Source organism: Alosa sapidissima, chromosome 6, assembly GCF_018492685.1.
Source record: "Alosa sapidissima isolate fAloSap1 chromosome 6, fAloSap1.pri, whole genome shotgun sequence".
NCBI classification, from domain to species: Eukaryota; Metazoa; Chordata; class Actinopteri; order Clupeiformes; family Clupeidae; genus Alosa; species Alosa sapidissima.
In genome coordinates, this window is record NC_055962.1 from 26,467,751 (window position 1) to 26,480,369 (window position 12,619).

Below are 12,619 nucleotides of genomic sequence, written 5' to 3' on the forward strand. Positions count from 1 at the left end.
GTAGAGTAGAGTAGAGTATAGTATAGTAGAGTATAGTGGAGAGTAGTCTCTGGTGGACTGTGTAGAGATGAGTATAGTGGGGAGTAGTCTCTGGTGGACTGTGTAGAGATGAGTAGAGTGGGCAGTAGTGTCTGGTGGACTGTGTAGAGATGAGTAGAGTGGGGAGTAGTCTCTGGTGGACTGTGTAGAGATGAGTAGAGTGGGGAGTAGTCTCTGGTGGACTGTGTTGGAGTGCTGGCTGCTGTATTCCTGAAGGCTGTGGGGCGATTTCATGCCCTCATAACCACTTACACTCATCACACATGAGTCTGGGCAGCCCACAGATACACAGAGAGAGAGGGGGGAGAGAGAGGGGGAGAGAGAGGGAGGGAGAGGGAGAGAGAGAGGGAGGGAGAGAGAGGGGGGAGAGAGAGGGAGAGAGAGAGAGAGGGAGGGAGAGGGAGAGAGAAGGGGGGGTGGAGAAGAACGAAGAAGAGGTAGAAGAAAGCAAAGATGGAGGAAAGAGAGAGGGAGAGAGAGAGAGAGAGAGAGAGAGAGAGCGAGCGCGAGAGGGATGTTAGAATAACAAAGAAAAGAGGGTGTGTTTACTTGTTTATTTGTTTTTTTCGTGTGTGTGTTTTAATATAACACAATGTTCTGTAAACATTGAACATGAATGGCTGGTGGCTCAATAAAGCTGTTTGATTCTGAATTTGAGGAAGAGAGATGGAGAACAAAAACAAAAATGCAAAACCAAGACAGCACAGCGAGCGAGAGAACAGAGAGAGAGAGAAAAGAGCGAGAGAACAGAGAGAGAGAAAGAAAAGAGCGAGAGAAAAGAGAGAGAGAAAGAAAAGAGCGAGAGAACAGAGAGAGAAAGAAAAGAGTGAGAGAACAGAGAGAGAGAAAGAAAAGAAGAGAGAGAAAAGAGAGAGAAAGAAAAGAAGAGAGAGAAAGAAAAGAGCGAGAGAACAGAGAGAGAGAAAGAAAAGAAGAGAGAGAAAAGAGAGAGAAAGAAAAGAAGAGAGAGAAAGAAAAGAGCGAGAGAACAGAGAGAGAAAAAGAAAAGAGCAAGAGAACAGAGAGAGAGAAAGAAAAGAGCGAGAGAACAGAGAGAGAGAAAGAAAAGAAGAGAGAGAAAAGAGAGAGAAAGAAAATAAGAGAGAGAAAGAAAAGAGCGAGAGAACAGAGAGAGAGAAAGAAAAGAAGAGAGAGAGAAGCATAAAAAATGTTTGAGGAGAAACCAGTTGGACCGCTCCAAGTCGTCAGTTGGATAGCCAGGACCTCCCCCTTACTTTCTGCACCGTCAACAAATGTGTGTGTGTGTCTGTGTGTGTCTGTGTGTGTCTGTGTGTGTGTGCGCGCGTGTGTGTGTATCCTCGACAGCATTATCTTGGTGACCTGAACAGGGTCATATAAAAAACAGGTGTGTAAACACAAGAAGTGCAGTCTGGGGATAAGCTTACATGCATACATACGCACACACACACACACACACACACACACACACACACACACACACACACACACACAGAGACACACACACAGAGACACACACAGGGTAATGGCCTCTCTATTAGGAACATGCACTATGACCTCTGAACCTGTAGTCTTGCCTTCTGATTGGCTGTTGTGAACATACGTTGTACGATAAAGGTGAGGCAAATGAGGGAGATTTGACCGTCGAATGACACCCATGACGTCATATTGTCTATTCAAAAGGAAAAAAACTCAACCATTATGAATATAAAGTGTGAAGCTAAGGGGGAAAAACAATCAAGAATATTCGTAACCACCAGCACCATGAACACACACACACACACACACACACACACACACAGATACACAAAAACACACACAAAACAAAAACACACACACACACACACACACACACACACACACACACACACACACACACACACACACACACACACACACACACACACAATGTGAGCCCCTTGAATGGTGAATGGTGGTATTACCATAAGCTCTTGTGTGTGAGTGAGCAAACCGAGTACTGATTTTGATTTCCAAGCCTCACACGCTCAAGACTCACTCCAAGTCACTGCAATGGATTGCAATTGGGAAATGTTGCTGTAATGTTATCTGGACATGACTGAACCAACTCTCTGAAACCAAAATGCTTTCACTTCATCCTAGCTTGCTGTTTTCTTTTTCGGGCTTTTTTTTATGCCTTTAATGTGATAGGATAGTTGAGAATGACAGGAAGCGAGTGGGAGAGAGTCGGGGTGGGATCCAGAAAGGACCACGGGGCGGGAATTGAACCCGGGTCGCCGGCGTACGGTGCAGGTGCCCCAGCCAGTTGGACCACGGCTGGGGGCCCTAGCTTGCTGTTTTCAGCACTGACAAGAGACATGGGATGAAATGCATACATAGTGCTACCTCTGGTCCAAGGTCACTTTCCCCAACCAAACAAACACACAAACACACAAACAAACAAACAAACAAACACAACAACGCTAAGTATTGCTACCTCACTCCCCCAAATAAGAAGCAAATCCCCCGCAACAGTCCTCAATATAGATCAAGCCTCCAGCGCCAAAGATGATCTGTGTTTTGGAACAAGGAACCGTCTTCCGTCTGCTAATCCCGATTGGCACTGGAACCCTGCCATGTGTAATGAGTAATGAGATGATTAGGCCATTAGAACCTTGGTGAGGAGGTAATTATGTTCTGGAACACTAACACGGTTTTGTAAATGCGGGGGTGTTCTGGAACATAACGCACACACACACACACACACACACACACACACACACACACACACACACACACACACACTACTCACAAATGTGGTTGTGTGGATTGTGTGGGGTCAGTACATTACTCAGTTATGGTAGGTCTGATCTGGTCTTCTGGAGGTTTTTAAAACAGCACTTGACTTCATTTTCCAAACAGATCTATAAACTGTAAACATCACTGTTGTACTGTTTTAGACCTCTGAGGGGAAACTATAAGAGTGTGTGTGTGTGTGTGTGTGTGTGTGTGTGTGTGTGTGTGTGTGTGCGTATGATGTGTTGTGTGTATGTGTGTGGTCTTGTACTATTAAAGTGCACAGTTCAGACAAGGTAAAGCCAGTGTGTATGTTTGTTGGCAAACAAGGGGGTCTTTGTTTGTGTGTGTGTGTGTGTGTGTGTGCGTGCTGGTATGTGTGTGTGTCCATTCAGGAGGGGACACACTGCTGAGCGGCTCTTAGCTCTCGCCACAAGTCCCTACGCAAGAAACCAAAACACTTAATCTGGCCTAATCTGGCCCTAATCTGGAGATATCAATCTAATCCGGAGGCTAATCGAGAGTGCAGCCGTGAGAACGCCCACACCGGGCAACCAGAAATAAACAGCAGCCTGCGTCATGGCAACAGAAGCGTCTCTCAGCATCCCCTCCCTGTTCCAAAGATCAAGCGACACCATGTCAACATCTTCACACAGCCCAATCACTGACACATCAGAACAGACAGAACAAGTCAATTACATTCTGTCTCTTTCTCTCTCTCTCCCCCTCACACCCTCTTTCTCTCTCTCTCTCCCTGACACCCTCTTTCTCTCTCTCTCTCTTTCTCTCTCTCTCTCCCTCACACCCTTTTCTCTCTCTCTCTATGTCTCGCTCTCTCTTTCTCTCTTTCTCTTCCCCCTATATCTCTCATTCCATTTCTTCTCTCTTTCCCTCTGTCTCTGTTCTCTCACTCTTCCCCAATTTGTCTCTCATTCTCTCTCATGCCCCCCTCTCTATCCTTCCCTTTCTCTCCTCCCTCTCTGTTCTGTTCTTCTCTGTTCTTCTCTGTTCAAAGGCCTGTCCTCCTTAATGAAGCCTGTGCTGGCAAGGTCTTCTGATTCCTGACACAGAAAGCTCGCTTTATTGTAGTCAATTAAATTTTAATCGAGAGCGATTAAGGGCACTGGGCACTGAGCGAAGCCTGCACTCTGTGTGTGTGTGTGTGTGTGTGCGTGTGCGTGTGCGTGTGCGTATGGTGTGCGTGTGTGTGCGTGTGTGTGTGTGCGTGTGTGCGTGTGCGTGTGGTGTGCGTGTGTGTGTGTGTGTGTGTGGTGTGCGTGTGTCTGCCCTGTGCCGGCACTCTAATGAGGAGTGACAGGCATGGGGCAAAACAAATTAAACTTTAAAGGGGCCCAGGTCACACTACCACAGACTTTTACTGAAACACACTCATACACATACACACACACACAGACATGCACACATACACACGCACACATATGTACACATGTGCATGCCTACCCATATGTACACACATTCTATCTTTTACAGACACACACACACACACACACACATAAAGAGAGATAGAAGAGATAGAGAGAATAGAATTCTAGTGTGACTGCTCAGACAGCACACCCATACACATTTCAGCCATACCAGACATGCAAACACACACACACACACACACACACACACAGTTGAATGTACAGCTGCAACCAGTTGGACGGTGGGTGTGTATGGGTATGCACCACCCAAGATAAATGCCAACAGAGACCCTTCTCTTTCACACATACCCACACACGGGGGACCAAGCCTTACTGGATGCCTGTAAGTACTAACATAGAAAAAATATTTCTACTGCTATTTTACCTTGTGTGTGTGTGTGTGTGTGTGTGTGTGTGTGTGTGTGTGTGTGTGTGTGTGTGTGGTGTGTGTGTGTGCGCGTGCGTGTGTATGTGTACACCCGCTTATCTGAGCTGTGGGGACCTCCTTTCCCTAGAGGTTCTGTATGGGTGGGGTTCCTCATGTGTCACTCTTAGCTCCTGGCCAATCAGAGGCCCTGAAATACTCTGCTGTCAGTTACCACGGTAACATACCTGTAACACACACTCTACTCCCCCCGCCTCACCACACACAGATTTGGGCTACTACTCAAATACAGCTTTTCATTCTCATTGATTGCTTAGCATATTTAGACACACACAAAGACACACACACACACACACACACACACACACACACACACACACACTGTGGAATCAACGAGATGCTCGGAATCCCCATCTAATGACCAGTATGACATGTAAGGAGTCATGACAACCGAGGAGCCAATCACAAGACACAAAATGTGGTCACTTTATTATTGACACTATCACCAAGACAAAATGGATTCGGAGAAGAGAGAGAGAGAGAGAGAGATGAAGATAAAGGGATAGAGGGATAAAGAAAGACAAAAAGATTAAAGCAGGATAGAAAAACAACAGAGGAGAAGGTGTGCAAGGTGATGATAGCAAATCACACTATCAATACACACTCAACACACACACACACACACACACACACACACACACACAGTTGATGAAAAGAAGGGGATGATATTATCTTGAAAGAACACATTCAGTGGGTAAGCACTGTTAAGGTTGTGACTGTGCTTCTCCAGAGAGTCTTATCTAGCCGCACACTCAGAGACACACACGCACACCTCACATCATAAGGAGACGACAATATGACTACCCTATGACACACTTTTAAACTAACACTGTAATATCTCTCTCTCTCTCACACACACACACACACACACACACACACACACTTCAAGGGAAACAATCCTGTGGCTTAGGTAATTGAGGACTACCGATCCATAGGAGCCGTATCATATTTCTGAGTATGCAGAGGGCATTCCTAGAGAGACCTTATCTGCTTAATTCCTTTGTGAGCGTGTGTGTGTGTGTGTGTGTGTGTGTGTGTGTGTATGTATGAACACATGCTCAACCACATGCTGTGGCGTTATCATCGCAGTATGACCTAAAAAACAGAGGGTGTATTAGTGTGTAGAAGGTACATACTTTGGGGCACTGCAAATTCTTGGAAGAAAACGCATTTTTTGACAAAAAAAAGATGCCATAAAGAAGAAGAAGAAGAAGAAGAGAGAGAGAGAAATAGAGAGAGAGAAAGAGAGAGAGAGAAAGAGAGAGAGAGAAACATTATGTGTGTTCAGATTCTTGTCCTCTCACTCACTCACTCTATATAAATTAGATCTATTGAGACCCTTAGGTAGAAAGTGGAGATTTCGGACACTTACAAGAAAAGAAAGAACAGATGGGGAGAGAAAGAAAAGAGGAATGGAGGTGGAGAACAAAGAAGAAAGAGAGAGAGAGAGAGAGAGAGAGAGAGAGAGAGAGAGAGAGAGAGGGGGGGGGGGTGAAAGAATGGGGAGAGTGGAGAGGAGTGTTAATTCTCTCCTTGTCATCAGAGTCTTTGCCTCTATAAGCCAGGCTCGAGGCCTGTGTGTGACAGAGTAAGAGAGAGAGAGAGAGTGTGTGTGTGTGCGTGTGTGTGTGTGTGTGTGTGTGGGGGGGGGGGGGGGGGGGGGCGGTGGGAGTATCTCGTTTCTGCAAACTTTGGCACTTTCGAGAGACAGCTGAAGGGGGATAATGAAAGAACTGTGTGAGAGTATGTATGTTTGTGTGTGTGTGTGTGTGTGTGTGTTTAGATAGATAGATAGATAGATAGATAGACTTTATTGATCCCCAGGGGAAATTCAAGAAAATTGTGTGTGTGCGTGTGTGTGTGTGTGTGTGTGTGTATGTGCATAGGCGCCTATTTATGTTTCACTATCAATACACACATAGCAACAGACAGACTGACACACACACACACACACACACATTTGTATCATTGATGTAAAAACACACACACACAGATGTAGGCACAAAGACACAGTCACATGGATGTCACATCACTCTTGAAAGGCTCCAAAGCTGTGAATGATGTGTTAATCAACACACACACACACACACACACACACACACAAACAAACAAAGGGACCCATTGATGATGACATCACTGAGGCTGTTGATGACATCACACAAACACCCCTGTCAGCCCCTGGAGGAGAGGTAGGGCTGGTCACCGTGGCAACGGGAGCATTGGTCCAGTCCTTCCAATAAGCCTCCAGCAGCCAGATGCATCTGTCTGTTTTATCAGACAAGGGGACGCATGTCCACTCCTCCTTCTCCTTCTCCTTCATCTCTCTCTCTCTCTCTCTCTCTTCCTCCCTCTATCTCAGCATCTCTCTCTATCTCTGGTCACCAGTCCCATGTCTTCTCATCTACTGAAACACAGTCCATCCCTCCATCCCTTCCTGATCTGCACACACACTTCACTGTCTCTCTCTGTTTTCCCTCTCACCCTACCCACACACCCACACACATCTATCCCCTCCCCCATCTCTCTCTCTCTGTCTCTCTCTCTCTCTCAGGTGAAGGAGGGATGAGAGCCTCTAATGTTGTGTGGAGGTGCCTATTGTGTGGTTTCTAAATGGGGTGTTGAGCCTCTGGGATAAGATCACTATCTCACACACACACTCCTCTAAAGGACTGGGATCGTTAACCCACTCGCTCCTCCTTCCCTTCTCTTCCCTCCCTCCCTCCCTCCCTCCATCCCTCCATCCATGCGTCTCTCTTTCCATCTCTCTCTCACTCTCTCTCTTCATCTCCTTCTTTCTTTACTTCCATTTCTCTATCCCTCTCCCTCCCTATCTTTCTTTCTTTCTTTCTTTCTTTCATCTGTTTCTTCCCTACCCCTACATCTCACACACCTTCTCTCTCTCCATCACTGTATTCCTTCCTTTCTTTATCTCTCCTTTCCCATATCTATGCCCCCCTCCTTTCTCTAGTCATTTATGAGTTCAGTTTCACACAGCTGGCTCTGTGCCAAGCTCACCGTGGGTGTGCTCTCTGCTTGGCCAGGGTAGATGCCCGTGGGGTGACGAGTGCCGTGTTCACCTATCATAGAGGTCATCTCTTTGTGTGTGTGTGTGTGTGTGTGTGTGTGTGTGTGTGTGCGTGTGTGTGTGTGTGTGTGTGTGTGTGTACATATGTAGCTTGTGTTAGGAGATGCATGGGTGTAACATGCATACATACAAATGTGTGTGTGTGTGTGTGTGTGTGTGTGTGTGTGTGTGTGTGTGTGTGTGTGTGTGTGTGCAGGAGGGGGAGTCAGTGGACTAGCAGGCCTATCTCATCTTGTCACCTTTGCAGTCTACGCCACACAGACATTAACTGAAATCAAATGATTTGCTGAAGCACTAATAACCTGCATCAGCTCAAAGGGAGGGACTGCAGTCACATACACCTGTGTCGTAAACACACACACACACACACACTGATAAATGTGCTGGGTGACAAAGCCAGGGCCTGTCCTTTATCTGACCAATATTGTGTCCATAAAAGAATAATGATCTGACTACAACTCCACTGCAAATGACTTACGTAGACAGAATACCCTCCCCTTTCACACACAAAAGGCAATTAAAATGATAATCTCGCAATATATGATGTGTGTGTGTGTGTGTGTGCGTGTGTGTGTGTGTGTGTGCGTGTGTGTGTGTGTGTGTGTGTGTGTGTGTGCAGATGCATAGGTGTGTGTTTCGAAGAAGGGAATTAAGGAGCTGGATTAAGACAAATAGATGACAAATGGCCCCGGAGATATGAATGTCTCTGGAGAACCAGCTAAGTCAGCAGATTGGTCATCCTTACTGCATGTCTGCCTGAGTGTGTGTGTGTGTGTGTGTGTGTGTGTGTGTGTGTGTGTGAGAGAGAGAGAGAGAGAGAGTGTATGTTGCGTTGCATAGTATAGGGGGAGGTGAAAGAGTATGAAAAGAAAGATAGAGAAGAGAGCAGGAGGAGAGAGAGGAATAGAGAGAGAGGGAGAGAAAGACAAAGAGCGCAAGTGAGACAGAAATAGAGACAGAGAGGATAAAGACAGTAACCCAGACAGATAGAAAGCAAGGGAGAGAGAGAGAAAGAAAGAGAGAGAGAGAATGAGAGAGAGAGAGAGAGAGAGAGAGAGAGAGAGAGAGAAAGAGATGTGGTCTGAAACAGAGAGTACTGACATTCTGACCTCATTATGGACTACAGAATGCAAAATGCAAGTATGGTATAGGTGTGTGCATGTGTGTGTGTGTGTGTGTGTGTGTGTGTGTATGTGTGTGTGTGTGACAGACAGAGAGCTCAGAGCAGAGAACACTGGGAGCCAAGTGAGCTAAGTTAAGCAACACAGAGGACAAAGTTCACTGGATCTTGGCCAGACCAGCCTACCACACTAACAGAATTATCTATGTGAGTCAACTGCCAACTACTCTATTCTCAGCCCAGCTTTCTCTCTCTCTCTTTCTCTCTCTCCCTCTTCACCTCTCTCTTTCTTTCTCTCTCCCTCCTCACCTCTCTCTCTTTCCTCTCCCTCTCATTTGTTTCTCCTCTACCTCTCTCTCTCTCTCCCTCTTCACCTCTCTCTTTCTCTCTGTCTTTCTTTCTCCTCTACCGCTCTCTCTCTCTTTCTCTCCCTCTTCTTCTCCCTCTCTCCCCACTGTCTCTCAGCACCTCGGTGAGGGTAAGTGGAAAGCTAAAGCCTTGCTCCAGTCACCACACACACACACACACACACACAGTGCCACAATCAGGGCCAAAGACACATGGCTGGGGGGAGGGGTGTGAGCTTCAAGTTCCCCCTACCATGGTCTCCACTGGGCCATGTATGCTTTATGATGAATTATGATGATTTGTCCTCTCTCCCTCTCTCTCCCTCCCTCTCTCTCATTAGTTCTAACACACACCCACACAAAGGCAACTTGCTGGGTCTGTCGTAACCTATGCGTCCTATGCAGCCTCCCTCGCTCTTTCCTCGTGCCTCGCCCCGTGAACACAGAGCCCATATGTCTTTCGCGGCCCGCAGCAGCCTCGCGCGGCCGTGACATTCCCTTTGAAGGCAGTGCTCAGCTGTTAACGAGAACCTCGCACCATTCCGGGGCCGAGTCCGTTATGCAATTCCGCCCCGCCTCCGTTCAGACGCAGCAGGGATCAAAGGCTAAGCTTACCCGTGAAGAGGGAGGTAACCCTGGCCAGAATTTTATGTAATACAAGTTTGGAGTGCGTCTGTGCGTCTGGCTTGGGTTTTTGTGGACGTGGACTGCGGCCAACTGAAGGCGCGTGCGCTGACTGGGTGCTTCTTCTAACCGCGACATTGATAACCATTTGGACAATGCCGTGATCAAACGCACAGGTGCTAGCCTACTTTATGACGGTTTCAACGACAATGAGAAAATGCAGTTTAAAATACTATCATCAGTACTCATACTGGAGCCTAAATTGTCTGACGCATTAACAATTAGTCACATTATGTGTACTGGTAGGCCTATTCCGCACTGACTGTTGCTTCAATTTATGCGGATTTCACTCAATAATGTGTGCTAACATGAAGCTGTGTCTCGTGAGCGCATTCCCGAGCTTTACATTAATTTACCCCGAGAGCTCGCGCGCACGCACACAAACCTTCCAAAACGCCACATGGGCTCTGTTATTGTTATTGTTTTGTTGTGATGACGAGGTAGCGGGTATACAAACAATCAAGCATGCGTCCCCTCTCTCGCCACACACACACGCACACACACACATGCACCACACTTTTTCTCACACTTAGCCTACCTTCCACCCAGCAGAGCTGTTGCTGTCTCCCTTGTCTTTGAAGTATGGGACACTTCGCACCATCCAGTCGTAGATTTGGGATAGGGTGAGTCTCTTGTCGGGGGCGCTCTCTATGGCTTTAGTGATGAGGTCCGCGTAGGACAAATTGCCCCACGCGTTTCGGCGAGAAGAGGACTTTCGGGGCGTCTGTTGCTGGCTGCCCGGGGCGCTCACGACCCCAGTGGATTTGCCACTGCCCGCGCCACCTGGTGAGAGTGATGGGAGCGGAGAGCCTCCGCTTTCCTGAGCGGCTGCTGAGTGCAATCCGTCGGCTACCAGACCTGGGCTGCCCTGCTCCTCCTCGAGCATGCTGGAGTCATTGTTGATGGTCATTGCGCTGTCCTCTTCATCATCCTCTTCCTCCGGAATAATGTCTGTGTCCGTCACCTCTGGTTTGGCCGCGTTGGACTCCGGCAGGGGCCAGGTACATGATCTTGGCCGCTTCTGGGGCTCAAAATCCGGGTCGATAACGACATCAAGCGTCGGAATCGAGTCCGGGGCTGTCGGGTCGGCCATCGCCTTGACCTGTGTGTGTGTGTGTTTGTGTGTGTGTCCCACTCACTGCCTTGTCTGATTTGTGATTGAGTCAGGAAAGAGCTGGAGTCGGACTGTTACAGGCGCATTCCATCAATATGCGGGTCTTCCCCTGTCCAACACTGCAGTATTGCGCTCCTCAACGTTAGTAGCCTTCAGTCAATCCAAAACGTTGATTAAACACTCTCTCCTGCATTAAAAAAAACAACAACACTCAGGTCTAAATGTCAGTTTAAAATACACTACCACTCAACATGTGGATAAGAAACACAATGACAACTAGAAGGAACAAACGAACACAAGTGTTTACATTGCCTCTGTTAAAGGTCTAAGCTACACACCATTCACTCTCGACCGCCTGGATTCCACGGCTGTGCACCGAGATCAATTGTGCTGCAATCACGTCGCAGTGATGTAAAAGCCTACTAGGCTACTGTAAGCGACAGCTTCGGTGCTGCCGAGAAGAAAGTGATCTGGCGTCACGCAACAAACGCATCCCCGTCGCGCAATCAATAGCCAGCTGTCAAAATTGCAGTCCACGGGAAGAAAGGGGGGTGGGGGAAAGACCCGAGAGCCGTGTCTGATCTCCCGTAAAACCAGCAGAAATCACCTCTCAGTTCTTGCTCAAAAGTCGCTGTCACCGCTGCCGTCCTCGCAAGTTCTTTTATTCGCGATAGCCCATTGCACTTTGCTGTCACCGTGTCGCTTTTAGAAAAGAGACGATAGTAGCCAAACTGGCGAAAAGAGGGATCTTCTCCCTAATTCAAGTCTATATTAGTGTATCCCAGTCGTCAGTTGGACAAATAAGAGAAAATAGCACGCACGCAAAGTCTACCCGTTTGTGTCTAAGGAGCTTAACCTACTACTACACATTCCGTTCTCCTGACAGCGTTCAACAAGCACAAAGTTACTGCGCTGATAGAGAGGCAGAAACCAGAGACGGAGCCTAACCCCGCTCGGTAGACCTACCCCCTGGATTCCGTGACAGGGATCGCCTTTTAAAGGGCCAGTACAAGACAGACCTGACCGGGGTTGCCTAGACATGTCTAGACAAGCCACTAGGGCAACTAGGTTTTGGAAGGGAATGTCATCAGCTTGTCATCGGATTGCAATGGGTATTATTCAGCAAACAGCAGTGTTTTGACAAGTTAGAGATTTGTTTAAGTTTAGTGACTGACATTTCGTAAACATTTACTTCAAATTGCAGTGAAACATTGAAAGCATAGACTTTATAACATATATACTACATGCCAGAGTAGCCTATAATCTGTTCCAATAGCGCATTCTCAGTTCAAGGCTATTGGACAAATGGTTAGGTAATAAGATATGACTTAACATATGAACCATATCAGGTTACCAAACTATGAAAAAAATAGTGGCCATGCATTAAATTGAATTGAATTTCCCCTTGGGGATCAATAAAGTATCTATCTATCTATCTATCTATCTATCTAAATGCAGTGCATATATATATCTGGTGTAACATACATCTCTTCTCTTTCAATAATGCTCAGCAAGCATTATACAGGTTTTGGCTTACCTGTCTGACTACAATTAAGAGTCTATTCTATGTGCAATGCAGTCGTACGCGGTCCTTGGCCCTTTAACAGCTGTTGGAGGCTGTCACTTAG

General features: G+C 47.0%; 1 protein-coding gene across 2 annotated transcripts in view; it reads right to left on the bottom strand.

Annotated features, from left to right (window-relative positions):
* The window catches only part of foxo3b (forkhead box O3b), a 52,217-nt gene extending 39,598 nt beyond the window's left edge, over positions 1-12,619 (bottom strand). Inside the window, exons 1-2 of one of the 2 annotated variants that reach the window (XM_042096073.1) lie at positions 12,529-12,619; positions 10,416-11,178 (exon numbers count right to left, since the gene is read on the bottom strand). In XM_042096073.1, coding sequence (XP_041952007.1) covers positions 10,416-10,970 — 555 coding nt within the window. In that variant the 5' untranslated portion in view covers positions 10,971-11,178; positions 12,529-12,619. Of the gene's footprint in view, positions 1-10,415; positions 11,179-11,329; positions 11,939-12,528 lie in introns of those variants that run through there. The other variant, XM_042096072.1, reaches the window with a different exon arrangement.